The 18,219-nt window shown below is 42.3% G+C and overlaps 2 protein-coding genes across 6 annotated transcripts; both read left to right on the top strand.

Annotated features, from left to right (window-relative positions):
• Positions 1-912: 912 nt before the first annotated feature.
• Positions 913-13,809, top strand: ccdc134 (coiled-coil domain containing 134). 3 transcript variants are annotated; one of them, XM_086170827.1, is made up of 7 exons: positions 913-1,141; positions 6,196-6,326; positions 6,476-6,597; positions 8,231-8,315; positions 9,167-9,348; positions 11,686-11,757; positions 12,711-13,809. In XM_086170827.1, the coding sequence occupies exons 2-7, from the start codon at positions 6,197-6,199 to the stop codon at positions 12,834-12,836; spliced, it is 717 nt and encodes a 238-aa protein (XP_086026953.1). In that variant the 5' UTR covers positions 913-1,141; position 6,196; the 3' UTR covers positions 12,837-13,809. The 3 variants fall into 3 exon arrangements, with proteins under 3 accessions (XP_086026953.1, XP_086026954.1, XP_086026952.1); XM_086170828.1 differs by having other exon boundaries at positions 1,006-1,141; positions 6,193-6,326; XM_086170826.1 differs by lacking the exon at positions 913-1,141 and having other exon boundaries at positions 6,068-6,326.
• A 14-nt stretch (positions 13,810-13,823) lies between these two features.
• Positions 13,824-17,038, top strand: LOC147220800 (uncharacterized). Of its 3 annotated transcripts, XR_015107962.1 has the most exons (3): positions 13,835-14,015; positions 14,539-16,481; positions 16,926-17,038. XR_015107962.1 is itself a non-coding variant. In XM_086170825.1 (2 exons), the coding sequence occupies exons 1-2, from the start codon at positions 13,994-13,996 to the stop codon at positions 16,359-16,361; spliced, it is 1,845 nt and encodes a 614-aa protein (XP_086026951.1). In that variant the 5' UTR covers positions 13,824-13,993; the 3' UTR covers positions 16,362-17,038. The 3 variants fall into 3 exon arrangements, 2 of the variants coding, with proteins under 2 accessions (XP_086026951.1, XP_086026950.1); XM_086170825.1 differs by having other exon boundaries at positions 13,824-14,015; positions 14,539-17,038; XM_086170824.1 differs by lacking the exons at positions 13,835-14,015; positions 16,926-17,038 and adding an exon at positions 14,042-14,173 and having other exon boundaries at positions 14,539-16,684.
• The last annotated feature ends 1,181 nt before the right edge of the window (positions 17,039-18,219 follow it).

Below are 18,219 nucleotides of genomic sequence, written 5' to 3'. Positions count from 1 at the left end.
TCCTTTAAGCAGGCCTTGCATGTGTGTGTTTTTGTTGTTTTTTTAATTATGTGCCTGTATGTGTGTGGTTTCACGTTCTGGAATATCAATTTGTGATAGTTGGGAAGATGAAGTCAAACAAGAGATTTGGGTATTTGGATATTACCTTCTTGATATTTGGGTTGAGCACCAGCCCAATCTTATTGAATGAAACAAAAACGAAGATAAGGAGCTGTGGGGACGGACAGAGGCAGTCGTGATTTCAAACAAAGGGTATATTTATAAAAGAGTGTTGATACAAGATCCCCTTGACAGGTTATTAGTTGTCCATTGCCTATCTGTACCCATGCCTTGGTCTGTGTGTGTGTGTGTGTGTGTGTGTGTGTGTGTGTGTGTGTGTGTGTGTGTGTGTGTGTGTGTGTGTGTGTGTTAATATCTTTTTACTTAACTACTACTTTACCTAAATGGATTCAAGGTGTTGCTCCTGCAAACTGAAGATAACTGCAACTATTTATTATAACACAAATATAATATTTAATATGAATATTAAATTCATAGCTGTTACTTTAAACCACATATTTTCAGATATGTTTCCATCCATCAAAGCTGGCAAGACTGAAACTTAAAAGAGGCAGATAACCTTATAACTCTCGATTCTTTTTTTTTTCCGAAGAAAATGAAAGTGACAGGGGAAACTTCAAATGGTCATGAATCGAGTTCGAAACAACTTTCTATAAATATAATACAAATATGCAATTTCAGTATAATATAGTAAGTGTAATTAGTATATAGTTTTATTTAATAATGGATTGCAACCAATTTTAATTGAAATAGCCGTCGGGAACGCTGAGGGGAAACGGAACGTAGCTCTGGTGTCACTGTCTAAATCGTCCGTGCGGAAACAAGCTCCTCCTCCGCGTTGCGCGGCAGTTAGCGCCCATTCGTCCGAAGCGATCCACCCGGCGTGATCGTGGCGGCGGAGGGAAGCGGCAGGGCCGCGTGTCGATCGACCGTGTTTTTGTCACCTGATGATCTGCGTGGTTTCCCCGAGAGTTCCGCCCCCTCCTCGCCGACGGGCGAACCTTTGACGCGCTCCGTGGGGAGAAAATAGGAACCGGTCGCTGTTCTACTTTCCGCGCTGCCGTGCCTCCCCAACCCCACGGTAAGTGATCCGCGAGTTTCGTGCCCGATCTCCGGATCCCAGCCGGTCGGATCTCCGGTACCGGCCAACTGGAGGCGGCTGAGGCGACGGTCGAAACCCGCCGCTCGGACATTCCAGGTTCGCGGCAACTTTTGTGCCGATCATTTCGACGCGTTATTGTGGTCGATCGTTTATTTTACACATCACCAGATAAGATGGAATTGAAGTAAATCAACTTAAAATGGTGTCAAGCGGTGGGTGCCGCTGGTCGGTCCGGAGAGCTGTCGTCATTCAAGGGATCTTTAATTGAGGGTCCACATGACAGCCTTTATTCACACTATCATCAACATCACCATCACGCATGTCCACGGATCTGCCTCTGCATGGATGACGACAGAGAGGGAGGGAGACAGAGATGATGTGTCACTTCTTCAATCGGCCCTTCGGACCCCCTCTCTTCAGGGGCCACAGACTGACGGGTCTCAGAAGCCCCTGCTACCTGATAGTGCCCCCCCCCCTTTTTTTGGTAATTAGGGCGAATAAATCAAACGATTGACCGGCTGGACACTGAAACATCAATTTAATGATTAAAACATTCTGGTTATATTTCAGCTCCTCTTTTTTTTTTCTTTCTAGATTTTCTATTTTTTTTCCCACCATTCAATCTATTTTTGAAGTGGTATATTTACCATTTTATTGATATTCAAATTTTTGGGGGGATTTTGGGGGGATTAACAAGAGAAATATTTGTTGAATTTATTTTCAGGGTATCTTGACGATTAACATGAAAAACATAAATAAAAATAAAAACGAACATTTGAGCAACAGTAGGTTTTACTCACTGATAAATCCCAGGGTTTCATCAGTGCAGGGAAGGATTTCTGGTGTTTAAATTGTTATATATCGGTTTAAGGGAGATCTATTATTTTGTGCCCCTGGGGCTCCTTTCATTCTTCATCTCTCTGTCCTCTGTGCTCTATTTTCTCTGTTTTTCCTCTTTTAAATGAACACCATTGAAGCGGCTCGGCTCCAGTTCTGTGTGAGGATGATTATCTGTTGGACTGCAGGGTCCAGGGGCTTCTTTCAGATGTTTCTCAGGACAGACCCCTCATCCAACCAGAATGTAAAATCATGCAGGGGCTTTTGTGCATGCACATGTATGCGTGTGTGTGTGTGTGTGTATAGCCTACAGCAGGACCAGGTGTGAGTGCTGTCACGGCATCAGATGGCAGAGCATCATATTTCCTGCGGCTCATCTCCATCATCGTAATCTGATCCAAGTCTATTGAAAAGTCAAAACGGGATTTCCTTTTAGTAACGATCCAGATTTCTTTAAATGGATGTTCTGGTCAGTTGGGGATTTCAGTCAAACGGTTCAGGGATGCATTGAGACTCATTTTCTATCACAGATTCCACATTAGAGGTGATTAATCCCGCGTCTAACGTCCATATAGTAGAGCTTTTTCAAACCTTCGTCTCGTTGCACTCAGGTGTTGGCAGCTGCTCTCTGGCTGCTGTGACGTCAAATTGTGGCAACGATTTGATGTGTTTGGACTTTAAATATGTTGTTAGAGCCTCATGATTTAACTAATCGTATGAAAGACAAGCTTTCTTCTTTTTTACCTCCTCGGCTCTGGTCTGGAAATACTGAGACTTTTTCCGAGCACAAGCTATTTAATGCAGCTTTTCTCAGAAAGCCTGCAAAGGGAACTGAGGAAGGTTCTCCGAAACCTCAAATGGGCCCCAAAGGGTGATTGTCTTCACTCAGGTAGCTTGAAAAGCACATTTTTCTGCTGATGTTAGAAAAATAGGTCTAGTTTTCCAATAAAAGGTTTCGATGAGCGCGGGGGACTCTTCTAAAAAGACAAAGTCGCCGCTGTAATCGAGTTTGTCCACTTACTTTTCGATTCGGTCATGACAGGCTGATCTGCTGAGACTGGAACCTGTGGATACGGGCCAGGGTATATTGCAGCTTTGTATAGTAAATGTAATATATTTCAGAAACCATCACTGGTGCTGCAAGATGAGCTTCCAGGTGTGTTTCAGAAACTCATATTTTTTCAAACTTGTATATAACGTCAAAACTGCAGGCACGCCTGGTGTCCACATCTTAAGCTACAAATACATCAGAGGACTTTGAAAAGATCTGGAAAAGATCATCTCACACCTGCTCACATCTAAAGACGAGTTTTTAGTCGCAGCCGAGTCTCAGATTGAGATTTTACAGAGACTATGATTCTTACAGGGTGATTTATGACAAGTCTACAACTTGATTATTTCAGCATATTTTTTTCCCACCATGCAACGTTTTCATTGCTCAACTATTCAGTCCATCGCTTTTCCTTCTCCATCGCGATGTGATACGTTGAAGAGTTGACGTTGTGCAAGCCGGGCTGTTCCGCCCACAGCTCCACCATCCGCTCCTCTTTCTGGACGCTCTGTATTGATCGGGACATCTTTTACGGTTTCCTGTTTATCCATATCATCAACAAATACCGTCTCAGCTGCCAATTCCACTCTGGTGATTATTTGTCTACCAGGTTTCCTGTTTCCGGTTTTGTTGGAGCTTATCTATTAGTTGTTGAGTGCGTAACTACATGTAAAGACTGAAAGATTTGTTAAATATTGTCGTAAGGCCAAGACCTTATAGTGAGCGACTGAGATGACGGGTGCGTGCTGCGACTCCAGCAGAACTCCAGTAAAACTCCTAAAATTTCCCTCCAACCTTCAGTTTTTGGTCTGCGATTGTGGATAATCATAGAATGTAAGCCGAGCATTAGTCTAGGCGGAAGTTAGATGGTTCTTTTCGTAAACACAAGACGTGAAAACACTGACTTTATCCGATGAACTTTAACACGTAGATTATGGGAAACTATTGCGGCTGAAACGGCAGATTCAGGCCGCTGCCATTTACTGGCAAAGAACAGCTGATTCTCTGTTGGAAACGCGGAAACATTTCTGATCCGAGCGTGGGTTTGACACACTGATCAATACTGTTCGGGTATTTTGAGAAAGCAACAGAGGAAATTCTCATCGTGGTGTTGAAATTTCATATAATAAAATCCGCTATAGCGTTAGCAGTACTTCAAGGTGGGGGGGTACAATCGATGGGAACGAGTTTCTTTAATTATGAATTAAAACCCCGTCAGTGTTCCTGACAAAACCGATTGATCTCTCAACATCCAAAGGATCCTCAGCTCCGTCAGAGTCGAACGCCGGAAGAAAGAGACTGCAGCTTAAGATGTAAAAAAAAAAAAAAAAAAAAAAAGTTTTGTTCATCTGCTCATTTTCATCAGAAACCCTATTTTCATGAATGCGATGGGACAAGTGCAGCAAATTTTTGCTTTTTCTGGTCAAGGGTTCATTTCCAACCGCCTGCTCGGTGCTTTGAGGGGGCTGTGCTGCTGCAGAGGAGCTTACAATCTGTTTCATATCGTGTCATTCTGACTCGAAAGTTCGCCCCCTCAGAAAATGCAGATGTCCGGAAGCCGGTCGACGGAGGGGAACGCGGTTGGTAATCGTAGTGTAAAACTTCCCCGGACTGACCTTTTAAATTTTTAAAATCACCTTTTAAAACACACAGCTTGTGTTTCACTCGGCTGATTTGATCATTTGCAGAAAGAAATAAAAGAAACAGTCTGACTTCCATCTTCATGTTAAAACAACTTCTTGGTAGACTACATTTTTTAATCTAAAACTATAATTTCAAAAAAAATGTTTTGAAACATTTGCCTGTGAATATTGAGTGTGAAACTTCCAACACAGCACAGTAGCACTTCCTTCTGTCAAAAGCGAGAAGGCCTTTCTGTTAGGAGTCTCCCATGTTCTCTACGTTGCTGCAATGGTTTTCCTCTGAGTTCTCCGCTTTCCTCCCAAACGTGCTGGAGATTCGTCACGGACAGTAAATTGCCCGGAGTGCCCCCCCTCAGTGCAGGATAAAGAGTATATATAATGAATGAATGAGTGAAAACTCCCCGCACTGTTCGATAATCTATCGACGCAGGACAAAAAAGCCTCCGGCGCACTCTGGTGTTCTGGGGTCGCGATATAACTGCTGCGAAGCGCCGATCTGTTTTTCAAGATCGGGCCGAGTCGTGGTGTTGGATTCTTGATGTTCAGCTCTAACCTTAGGGAGCTACTCGTGTGGTTCAGTCCATCGCCCCAAACAGCCAAAGCCTCACCGGTTAAAGATGCTCTTGACGTTTCTCAATTACTGAAGATGATAATGCGGAAGGACAGTCTTCACGAGTCTCAAACCAGTTCAAGATTTCCTTGAATCGTTAGACGCGATGCATGTTGTCACTTTGCTGAATGCTGTTAAATATCTTGCTGTGGTGCTATAATACCCCCCCCCCCCCCCCCGCTCACTCCCCGCTACCCTCTGCAACCTCCTGCATCCCTTTCCCCTCGACACCCCCACCAGCCTCCCACCCCGGTGTCGTCACTCTCTTAATGCACTGACTGAGCACTTGCTAAATTATGCAGGAATTATGCAAATTGTCTTGTAAGTTTTCATTAACATAGCCCCCTCCTTCAGCCGCCCCCCTCTTCAGTCCTTGATAATGTTTTCTTGAAAATTTAGATTTCATTAAATATTCATTTGATGAGGCCCTATTTTTAGCCGTCATTTCTTTTTTTTTTTTTTTTTCCCTTACTTTCATATCTTGAATCCGAAAGACCCGCAGGGGAAGGAAGGTGCAACTGAGGGAATATTTTGAAGGTGGTGTGGACGAAGGGACGGAGGGAGAGATGACGCTAGAAGAGAGAGTCTGGAATAGAGACTTTGGATTTAGAAAGTGCCAGACATCAGAATATTTCTCTGACAGGACCACTTCAGATCTGCTGTGTCTTAGTGTCCAGTTGTGTGTCTGTTTTTCTATAAAAAAAAAAAATAGAAAAGGCCTTCACGAATAATCGTTTTTTAAAGGAAAAAGAATGTGTCCAATATGGCCGCCAGCTGTGTCTGCTGGAGAAACTCCGTCCACTTTCTGTCTTTAAATAAATTTACAACGCTGGGATCTGCCGATTTTTGGTTTGATGGACTGGTGCTTGACCTGCCTGTGTTTGCTCAGTAGAATGCCTCTCTGCTGCCTCCTGCTGACCATGCGGAGTGTGTGTGCTGTTGCCCTGGCGCTCACCGCCGCTGCCCTCGGCTGGGCCGACACCGATGCGCATCGACCGAGGCACGACTCCAACCTGGAGATCTGTATCCTTCTGAGACCAGCGTGAGGAGCTGCTGCCACTGTATGTCTATGTGTGCGTGTATGTGTGTGTGTGTGTGTGTGTGTGTGTGTGTGTGTGAAAGGATTGATGACCCACCTGCAGAGCGTGTGTTTCCTCCTGACCTCCGTTCAGATAAGCGGTTGTTTGAGACCAAGAGGAAAGATCAGCTGAACGCGCTGAAGAACTTGGTGGAGCTGAACGACATCAACCAGCAGTACAAGATAATAGACATCATGCTGAAAGGACTTTTCAAGGTAGGGTATGTGTGTGTTTGTGTGTGTGCATATGTATTGGTAGATGGAACAGCTGTAGTTCTTTTTCAGAGCTGAACGTTCTTGTACTTCCTGCACACCAAAGAACAAGAAGCTTAGCAGCCGAAGGGAGAATCAAAGACTTCAAATCCAGTGATTACATTCATCGGCATGTTTCCTCACATTCATTTGAATGTTAATTTACTGTCGGTAGCTCGGTGTGTGTGTGTGTGTTTGTGTGTGCGTGGGTATATTCGCCGGCTTGGCTCCCAAGCACCTTTGGTTCACCGGAGCGCAGTCATGAGTGCGTCTGTGGGCTCTGCCGGCCTTCGCTGGTTGAAATCCGCTGTCAGCATTTCTAAGGTGCTCTGTGTTCGGCGCCTCCGACCGTAAACCCTCCCCGTCTTCCTCTAGAAAGACATTTCAACACATGTTGGGACACAAGGCTGTGGATAGCCGAGCCCACACCCCTCTCGCCATCGCCAGCATTTCATAAAAGTCAATTTTGAGTGATTTTGGGGGGGGAAAGTTGATTTAAGTGTGAAATAAGTATAAATAATGAATAGGGAATAAAAGCATATATGTATGTGTGTGTGCGTGTGTGTGTGTGATGGCATCTCTTGGATCAGGCAAATGTCTGTCTTGACAGAGGTCTAGAAGACGTTCTTAAGTTAAATGAATGAAAATGTTTCTGTGAGCCGGTCCAGGGCTGATAAAAGAAATTCAGAGTCCGTTCAATCTGTTGCGGGAATCCAGTGTAGAGACTTAAAGTGAGTGTGACGCATCAGGAGCTGAGCTGGAGAATTTGTTTATGGTTTCTTTGACGGGGAAGGAGAGCAGCGCTGTGGTTTGAAAGGGTCTATTAATCTCTGTTGCTCAGAGAGAGAGACGCACTCGCCTCGGAGATTTTTCCTCTAATGATGAAAATCTGTTTTTTGCCTCACCTTGGCACCCAAGACTCCAAATCAAGAAACGTGATCAAAGAAACAGTAATTCCAAGACCTCCTCTCTTTGGAGGCGAAGTGAATGTCGGCGTTTTTTAAATGGCAGTCAGCTTCTCTCTGACGCACCCAACTCGCAATAAGAGCTTCATATCAAAAAACAGATCTCCAACCTTACAGTGTCTGTAGTTTTACTGTGGAAGAGGCGCCATCTCTCCTGATGACAGCGGCGAGTGACAGAATGTACAAATCAAAAAAAGCAATAAATTGATCCTTGAGCCTCCTGACGGGGTCATTCATCGATTTGAAAGATCCATAAGATAATGAGTTAAAGCAGTTCCTCAAAGGCTGACACTCTAGATCTCCATCTCAACATTGAGAACCATAATGTGTGCAGAATGACTCATCTGCTTCACTAAAATTTGTAAAGCGCAGAAGAATCGTTAGACTAAGTAATCATGAACCGACTTAAAATATCTTGAGTTTCAGAGAGGATGTAAGGTATGTGTTTGAAAATGCTGACAGAAAGTGTGATGTTTTTGGTTTTGAATGTCACCAAGTTGCAAGAACGGAGGCAGCCATTCTATTTGCGTATTCATGATACGGGCCCGTGTCGCTTTAATAACTCAACCTCTATTTGCAGCATATGGTGACAAATCAATCACCTGGTAACCGAGTGTTTTGTCTCTTTGAAGGTTCTGGAAGACTCCAGGCAAATCTTGGTTGCCGCAAACATGCAGCCCGACGACCCGTTCCCTCTAGATGATAAAATCAAAGAAGGTCTGCTTCACTTTCACCACCTCGGCTCTTTTGTCGTCCGTCTTCTTTATGTGGCCGTTAATCGAAGGCCCTTCATGGAGACTTTAGCACTACCTAGTGGCTACGGTGCAGATTGCAGCTTCTTCCAGCTCCCCTCTTGGAAGGGGCGTCAGGTTCCCTTCGGGGTCATCCACCCCTGAGAGGTGTTCGTCGACATTCTGTTTCTCAGACGATTCGAGACACTTTCGACCAGCTCTTACTCAGAGCTCGGTCTGTAAGAGGCAAATAAAGAAACGTCCTTGCCGAGATAAATGTATTTTCAGCAAGGACATAATTCAGCATGATGTTCCCACTGAAGTTGTACAACAGGAGACAGATGTCTGGAGGCTGCCTTCTGCTTAGCCTTCGCTTTTATTAATGAAAGGTCTGATTTAATAGAAATGCCAAAATAATCAAATTGCAGTCCTAATTTGAAGCACAAGTGAATTCATTTTGATCAGCTTGACTGGCGAGATGGAAAACAACAATCACTGCATTTTGTGAATTGAAGATAAGGGAACTGAATTGCTTAAGAAGTAACTACATTGTAATACAGGGATTACGCGGAGTATACAATCATTTTATGAAACGTCCAACTTTAAAAATGCATGTCAAGTTGCGGGGACCTGCAAGCGTGCTCGTCGTCCGTATCAGCTGAGGGGTAGAATAAACCAAATCACGCTTGTTGAATAAAAAGTAATAAATCAGCCCACAATCTTCTACCTCCCTCCTTCATCTTCATCACCTCCTGTTTGAGGCTTTTCCTAGCAGGATCTTTGTTTTTCCATCCGCTCTGATCCTCCACCCTCCTCCATGTCCGTGAATCCTTGCAGCGTACTCCCACGTGGTGGAGAACACGGCGTTCTTTGGCGACGTGGCATTGCGTTTCCCCCGTATCGTCCACCACTACTACGACCGGAACACGGACTGGGGCGGCCTGCTGCGCTGGGGCCTGCATTTCTGCAACCAGACGGGGGTCTTCACTGGAGGAGCCCACCAACATGTGCTCACGCTGGTAAGTCTGGAGAATCTTTGACCTCCACACACACTCACACACACACACACACACACAAACCAGGTGGGGCAGTCACCATATCTTCTACCTTTGAAAATATTGAAATCGCTACCCTTGACTGGGAGATTTTCTGTGTTTCTTTCTATTATTGTTGACAATTTTCAAAATGTGGGCTTTTAAATTTGAAGATCCCTGGAGATTTCCTCCAAGTAGAAAGTAAATATATGGCCCAAAGGATGTTCTTTGACTGGTGTTGAGTTTAAGTTTCACAACCTTGAAAATTAAGATTATTCACGTCCTTTTTATGGTCACCGTGTACGCGCGGCAGTTTTATACAAGCAGTTGTTCCTGGCTGTATTTTAAATTGACTGAACCGAGCGAAATGTTAATGATCCATTAAGTTTTTATCGAAAAATGTAGTTTCAGAACCTTGTAGCCAAAACTGGTCACGATGAAAAAAAAAAATGACATTAAAAGTTTGTTTTTTTTTAATTCATACTGTTTTCCACCATCCGTAAGATTCTTTACTTGCATTGCATAAATGAATATTCATTACCTTCATGGATTTTAATTATTGTTGGAAATGGAGAATAAGCTAAATTATTGCCCATACAGTAAATGCCAATGAGACAATTCAAGAGAGACATTTCACATCCAGGACCAGGTCATTTATTTTCAGCAACCTTGAATTTATACTTGCAATGGGAACTTCAAAAAGATTTATTAGACACTTACTCCCTGGGTACCATAGAGACAAAAAGAAGTCCCCTTCATACAACTGTAATAACATAATATGTTTAAAAGGTGAATCTGGTCAGTGTCACTCTTCCCTACAGGTAGAAGAAATTTACTGGAAAATCATATAAATAAAAACATGAAAGTGAATGAGTTAGTCAATGGTTGGATGAATGGATATATATATAAAAGGGAAATGAAGAATGAATCTTACTTATTCATCACCAGTGACTGCTACTTTAATAAATAGCCACTTTAATATATATATATATGTATATCATAGCATGCTTGCAGTAATCATTAAAGTGATTACTTTAATATATATATATATATATATTATTGGCTATTTATTAAAGTAGCTGTCACTGGTGATGAATAAGTAAGATCCATTCTTCATTTTCCTGACGGTGACCTTTTAAACACACAGTAAGGTGGAATAAGAAATAGTGAATAATTATTCCAGTTAATCATTAATTTTAGACCATACACACACACACACACACACACACACACACACACCACTGAACCATTGCACCTACTTTCACTATCTTCAAATAAGTTTGACAAAAAGGATCCACCAATGGAGCAAAGAGGGACAGAAATTAAAAAAAAATAAGCCATGCATGTGTTTAGAAGCAACTTGGGAAGATGGTGGTGCATTGAAACCTGATGATAGCTTATTAATTAATATAACCGCATTCAGGAGTTTATCATTATTGTAGAGGATTTTCACTTTTGCGGTATTTCTCGAATTTTTCCTGATGGGATCAAGGGAATTATCCTATTATTATTATTATCACTATTATTCTGGTTTTGACATTGATGCTTCCTGTTTATATAGGGAAATCATAAATGTGGGCATGTCTTCATCTTTTTTGTTCATTCACCATTAGAAGCTCCAGATGGCCCACAAACATACCAAAGCAGCAGTGTGTTGATGTGTTTGAGCAGCTTTTCAAAGTTCATGTGAATGGCAAGTGCTTTTACACATTTTGTGCGCCGGCTGCAGGCCACCTGTTCAAGCTTGGCAAGGAGATGATGCTCTGGAGTGAGTTACTATGACAACAGAATAGACCTGAAAACTCAAGCTGCATCTGACAATGTCCTCTAAGTCAATACTCAGTCCTCGGTCAGTTCAGTGTCCTAATTCCTTCTTAATTCACACGCTGCAGAAATACCAAAGCGAGGAATGTAAAAATGTAAAAAATGTAATTTTTAAGCTTCCCTCTGATGTTTTGAATGCTTTTGATTTTTCTTTCCTGCCACGATATTCTTCGAGTTGCCCATCAGTCCCACTGGCCAGTAGAATACTGTTCAAATGAGATAAAGCGCAAGAAATACAAATCCTTGATATGAATTGTTTTTCGCAAAACCTCAATAAAAGTATAAAAGGAATCAATCTTTCACCACTCCGTATTTCTGGCGATAACTGAAATGTCAAGTGGTTTTAATGGAATGTCACAGGTTAAAGATGACATTTTTCTTTACTGATGTGAATGTGGCTTAGGATGCCTTCAGGTACTTGGCATTTTACCCTCTTGTGACCTGAAATAATTGTCTCTCCTTTTCCCCTCCCACCTGTCTTCTCCTCTCGTCTGTCAGATGTCACAGGAACTAGGAATAACTGAAAAATCCCCAGACTTTATAAACCCATACCGCACAGAGAGAGACGATGTGAGTAAGACGTTGCCGCCTTCTCTACTTTATCATCATCATCCTGCATATTATGTGACTCTGGTTACTGTTATAAAGCTCTGCCAGCCCCCCTGTTGTCTCCCGGTAACCATGACAACACACTGGCGCCGTGTTCAGAATTGATTCAGTTTAACTAAATATAAGAAACCCTGGTCCCTCTGTGCCTGATCTCAATATGCCAATCATTATGTGGCTTACTGACCGGGAGCTTCTCACGTCTCTGCAAAACACTACACCGACAATGGTTGCACAGATGTGCATGTATGTGTGTGTGCGTGCGTGTGTTCGTTGTGTCTCCTGGCATCTTACATAACCTGAAGCAAAAATAAAAATGCATAGCTGTGGGTCTGTTAGCACAGGTTTCCCACATGGCTTTTATATATTCATGTACAACTTTATGTTATGGTAATACAGACATTTATTTTAACTTAAAAAGAACTAAACTCAAGAACAATTGGTGCTGCAATTTGAAGCCAGTTCTGCAAAGTCATACGAAAATGGCTCAAATGAAATAGAAGTAATTCAGGGTTTGTAAAGTAGAGAAATTCACATCGGCACTGGAATCAATATTTCTAATGATAGGAAGTCCTTTTAACTCTCCTAACGTCTTACAGCATTACAGCAACACACACACACACACACACACACACACATTCTGGCATGTATTTGTTTCTTGCCTGTTGTGGGAGCAAATCTCCAAAGTCAGCACTGCAGGTCTCCCTCATTAACAGCAACATCCAGGTGTTCGGTCAGCCATTTTTTATTTACAGAACACTTTTCATGAGATGCCCGGGGGGGCAGGGTGAGTTTGGGGGGGCTGATGAATCGACAAATTGAAATGACTGCAGGGTTCTTCCAACAGACAGGACAGCTGTGATCAGCTAAGTGTTGATCGAAAATGATGCCCTCTCACAATTTCTAACATGTTTCAGGTGCTTCACACTGCAGAGGCTTTTCAGAAAATCCTGAGGGAGGAGGAAAAGAAGAGGAGGAAGGAAGAGAAAAGGAAAGAAATCCGCAAAGGCCCTCGCATCTCGCGCTCTCGCACCGAACTATAGCCTTTCCCTCGGAGCGGAGAAGCGGGAGAAAGGACAGATGAAGTTCAGCACGGAGAGCTCGATTCATAGACTCTGAGCAGGGACACAAACGCTGTCCTCGTACGGCATTTGGAACGTCTGGTGCTGAACAGAGATTCAGCGAGGAACATGACGGGACACCGATATCGTGGACAAGTGTCTGTTTCTGGAAAAGGACTGGATCCCTGTTCTCCCATCGTGATTCATGACAGATAATGTCAGGGAGCTTTTTTTGATAATTTAGGGATTGGTCTATGATTACTTATAGCCTATTTAGTTAGCTTCAAAACTTTCCAAAAAATTCCCAATGTGCTGTGTTTGGTCTAAATTGAATGTGTCTGAAACATTGACGCTGTATATTTTTGGGTTGCCAAATATACATTTGACTTCACCAACATTAATGTGTCAAGGTTCCGATTAGGTCGCAGTGGAAATCATATATATCACACACGCACACACCATGAAGCCGTTCAACACTGTACAAACAGAAGAGCAGTTTAACTGAACGATTGTACTATTGGTCTATTTAAATAAAACTTACAGGAGAAAATGAATCTTCATTTTAGATATTTAGAACTTCCCATTGAAAGCATTATGTTCTTACACCAGTCCGTTGTTGTTTCACTATGTAACCAAAAAGAAATATATCCAATTGAGAAAAGCAAAAGTGTCATTTCTAAAATACAGTATGTGGCTCTCAACATTCCTGCTACTTTTTCAGTTTTTGTTTTTTTTTTGAATGTCCTGATTTTTAATTTTGAAGCTTTATGTTTTTTTTTTCCGGTGAAACAGAACCTATGTAATGGTTTACTTCTGGATTTGGAATTGATGTGATTTTGAAAATGTATTAGGACTGTTATTAAATTAAACATATAATGAGAGAAAATATTTGCTGCAGAATGAAAAAGCCATTTTATTAACTAATTAATGAAATAAAGCGAGAAAACCTCTAAAACTGTGCGTGTGTTTCCTCCAGTCGCCGGCAGGGGGGAGGACGTCTCCCAAACTCGACGGCTCATATTTTCCGTTTTAGTTTACTCCCGAGTTTAAATTTAAGTTTCCCCGAATTTCATTTCGAAATTGGATCCTATCAAAACTTGACCGCCGGAAAAATATTGTTTTTTGACTTACCGCAAGAAATGTCGAACAACACAGAATCAAGTAACTTTTCACTCTTCCTGCTTTGACTTGACGCGAAGTGCGACGCTGTTAGCTGTTATGCTAATGTTTAATCAAACCGTTCGAGATTGCAATTCAGTATTTCTTGTGAAAAATTCATATCCTCGCTTGTTGTCCGCCGTCACCAACTGAACTTCGGTGTAAGCTATTATTCACCGCTATTTATTCTGTAAATAACCGTTAGTTACTGAGGCTCGTCTGCCGTGGCTAATAGCTCAGTTGTGCGGCTAACGTTTTTGGTGGTTGTAAATGTGTCTTATCATGTTATGACATATGACACTTTTAATGACATTTCTATCGTTAAATCATTTGATTTGATTCATGTGTTCTTCGAAAGCTCAATTAAATTTAAACGGAATATATTAGAGGTCTGCTGACCTTAATTAACTTGTGACGTTTCTGGAAAACCACACTGTCATTACAGAGCAGAATTGCTTTTTTAAATCATGGTTATTTTCATTTCAGCTGATGTCTAACTCGGTCTCTCCCTTTGTTGTTTTTTCAGCCAGTAAGATGGAGAAAACAAAGCTGGTTGATGGAGAGGAAGAGGAGGATTTTCAGTCCAGTTGGAGTGAAGAAATTCGACTGGTCCTGGTTGGAAAGACTGGATCTGGCAAGAGCGCATCTGGAAACACCATCTTGGGACGAAAGCATTTCCTGTCACATATCAGTGCCAGCTCTGTCACCCGATTTTGCGAGCAAGGAAGCGCTGAGCTGATAGAGGAAGAGGAGATGGCTGGCCAGTGTTTCCCCCAGATGAGAATGAGGAGAGTTGGGGTGGTGGACATGCCAGGGTTCGGGGATACTCGCCTGAGCGTGGAGCAGACTCATGCAGAGCTCGCCAAATGTGTGGCTCTCTCTGCTCCCGGACCACATGCTTTTCTCCTGACGGTACCCATCAGTCGTTACACAAATTATGAAAACAAGGCCGTCTGTGAATTAAGCAAAATATTTGGGGAGAGTGCGATACGTCATCATACAGTGGTTCTTTTTACTCGGGGTGATGAACTTGAGGGCATGGAGATTGAAGAGTATCTGAGGAAAACTGCGCCCCCTGAGCTTAACAATCTGATTGACAGGTGTGGAGGCAGGTACCACATCTTCAACAACAAAGACCCCGGTAACTTGACTCAGGTCAGAGAGCTCATGACAAAGGTGGACAAGATCGTGATGCGCACACATCCAGGGTTTTATACCAATACCATGTTTATGGAGGCTGAGGCTACTATCAGGGAGGAGGAAGAGAGGATAGTGAGGGAACGTGGGCACGCAGATGGTGAAGAACAAAACAGAAACAGCGTCGGAGTCGAGGAACATGCCCAACTTTCGAAGAGAAGGAAGTGTGACTTGGAAATGGATGAAAACGAGATCAGTAGAAGAGCATCTCAGAGGCTTAAGAAAGGGGAACAGGAAGGAGGAAATAAAGCGGGCATTCTGGTAGAGAAGCGGACTGAGGAGAGTATAGGCGATGCCTTTAGTCTTAGGAGGCGGTTAAAGGTTAGGCGCAGAAGCAGCACCATCGCCAGGCAACAAGCTGTCCGCACATTCTCCCAGCGAATTAGGAGAGAGGTTGCACTCTCAGAGAAGGTGCTGGAAAGGATTAAAATCTTGGTGGCAGCTGGAGCCACAGGTCTGGCAGTGGGGGCCATATTTGGAGCAGCTGCCCCTTTTGCAGCGGCAGCAGGAGCGTCTCTTGTGGGAAACTCTGTGGGTTTTGCTGCCACTCAGCTAAGTGGAATATCTGCTGCAGGAGGTGCAGGTGTAGGGAAGGCTGTGGGGGCCATAGTTGCCTCCACATCAGGGAAAGCTGCTCTCGGGGCAGCAACCGGGGGACTGTTGGGTGGTTCTATAGGGATGGTTGCTGGTGCTGAGGCTACCAGTCCTGGGGAGGGAGCACTGGAGGCCCTTGAGCACGTAAGCATCATAGGAGCCTCTGCTGCAGGGATTGCCACCGGAGTAGGTGGCATCATGGGGGCTGGAGCAGCACTAGGCGCCACTCTGGAGGGGGTGGCATTGAGCACATCAGCCCTTAGTGGAGCTGAGGCTGCAGCCATTGGTGCAAATGTCTCAGCAGCGGCTGGTTCAGTGTGCAAGACAAGTCCTGGTGTTGTGTCAGGGGCCTACAGCGGTATATCTGACCCCAGTGGAACTGTCACAACACGTATCCTGACTGCAGTAGCTGAGATTGGTAAGGCAGCAGCAGGGATCGCCTTGGCTGGCAGTATGGTGGTAAAAGTTGTTAAGAAAAAAGTCAGATCTGGCAGCAGAACAACAGGAACAAGTTACTCTGAGAAGAAATCTTATGAGATCTACTGGAATAATAAATAAATTTCCTTATCAAGACACAAAAGCTGTTCCCAAAAAATGCTATGTCCCTCAATAGGACGTACTGTGTCACACAAAACGACATAAAACAAAGAAATGCCAGCACTTAAAATTCAGTAATCCCTCATAGTGAAATTTGTGAATCTGGTATGATGAGTGGTGGACACATGTGCGGAGCACAAGTTATATTTCCTGTTTCCATGCATTGACATTTTTGTTAGCACTATTTCAGTGGCTCTGCAGCCCTGATCGGAGGACTTAGGTATTTTGAACTAGGGGACTTTTTTAGTTATTCTATGTATCTAGAAAAAAAAACAAATATAAAACCATTTCTGGTCTGCTTTCAAGCAATTGTGTATGAAGCATTTCATATTTATATTTCTGTGATCTTCACTAAGAATGCAATATTTTCAACTGCAGGAAGTACTTTATTCTATGATGCATCATTCCACTGTGTTGTTTTGTTGTCTTGGCAGAGTTCAATATTTATTTGATTACAAAACTGTTAACTCAAAATGAGGAAGTATTTTTAATTAGATCCCCAACAGTGGATTATCATTGTCCTACATACTACAGTTGAGTATCAGCATTCTTATTTGAATTCAAATGTAGCAACAGTTCATTTTTTGTTTCATTTTACTGCAGATGATTAAGAAAATAAAGGCTTAATTTGTCCTTCACAGTGTATTAGTCCTAATTTCTTCAAAATAATAACACACCACCACCTCTAACAATATTTGAATAATGAAGATTACTGCTAATCCACTGCGCTGTATTAAATGTGAATTGAGTACATATTTTAATTGTATTAATGTTTAGACAGCTATAACAGCAGAATGATATATTGAGTAATATATTTCTTAATAAATGTTTAAAGCAGAAATACATATTTTTACCTTAGTTTACACTTGCAGAAAATCTTGACATCAATTATTTAACTGTGAGGTGCATGATGGTTTTGATTCTTTTCCATGAAAGAATTACTTTATTTAAGAATTACTTTGTTTTCTTCCAGTGCACACCTTAAACAATCTATGAGTGGATTTTGAGCTGTTTCCCCTTGACTCAAAGTCCAATATCTGCCTGCGCATTGATTTTCTGTCTTTGAGGAGCACGACCTCTGATATTTCAGATATTTCGAAAAATAATCCTTGTTACTGTAGCATGACAACCTAACTGACTACTTTCAAATGGAATCAAAATCAGCTCAAATGGTCGAGCATGTTTTTGCACATACAAGGAATTTGACTCCAGCTTCAATACTTTTTAATAAGTAATAACGTGTAAGAACAACAACAACAACTGTACAAGAGAAGGGGACAACTTCCTTCTGCTGTTAAAACTGTAACACTATAAATATTAATATTAACATGTCTTACAAATGGAATTTGTAAGACATAGGGATTTTAGTGTATTTTGATTGATGTTTGCCATGGAAAATTTATTTTGTATGAGTTCAGTGGACAGCACTTTTTGGGATTTCTGATTACAACACACGGGGAATATTATCAGCATCTCTATTAAAGTTACAACAGCTTTATGTGAAACAATGCCGATAATTAGAAGTGTCCACACTGACTCATTTACCCATTTCGGTTGTCTAGTTCTTAACCCTCATGTTGTGTTCATTTTGTGTTATGCAACTTGGTTTTGGATTTCCCAGGCACAAATTACAATCCCACTAAGAGTCACCATATAAATAGTATTGATTCCCATTATCACAAACTTGTTATCTTGGATTTTTAATTAACTTAAGGTCTTGTGAATCTTATATACTTCAAGTGTATAAGATCAGTGTGTGACGTTCTAAAAATCAATTATTTTGAGGATAAGAAATAATCTGATGACACATGACACACTG

Source organism: Fistularia commersonii, chromosome 23 (assembly GCF_037954325.1).
Source record: "Fistularia commersonii isolate RoL2024-O1a breed Wild chromosome 23, RoL_Fcom_v1.0, whole genome shotgun sequence".
Taxonomy (NCBI): domain Eukaryota; kingdom Metazoa; phylum Chordata; class Actinopteri; order Syngnathiformes; family Fistulariidae; genus Fistularia; species Fistularia commersonii.
This window is presented reverse-complemented; position numbering and strand designations above follow the sequence as displayed.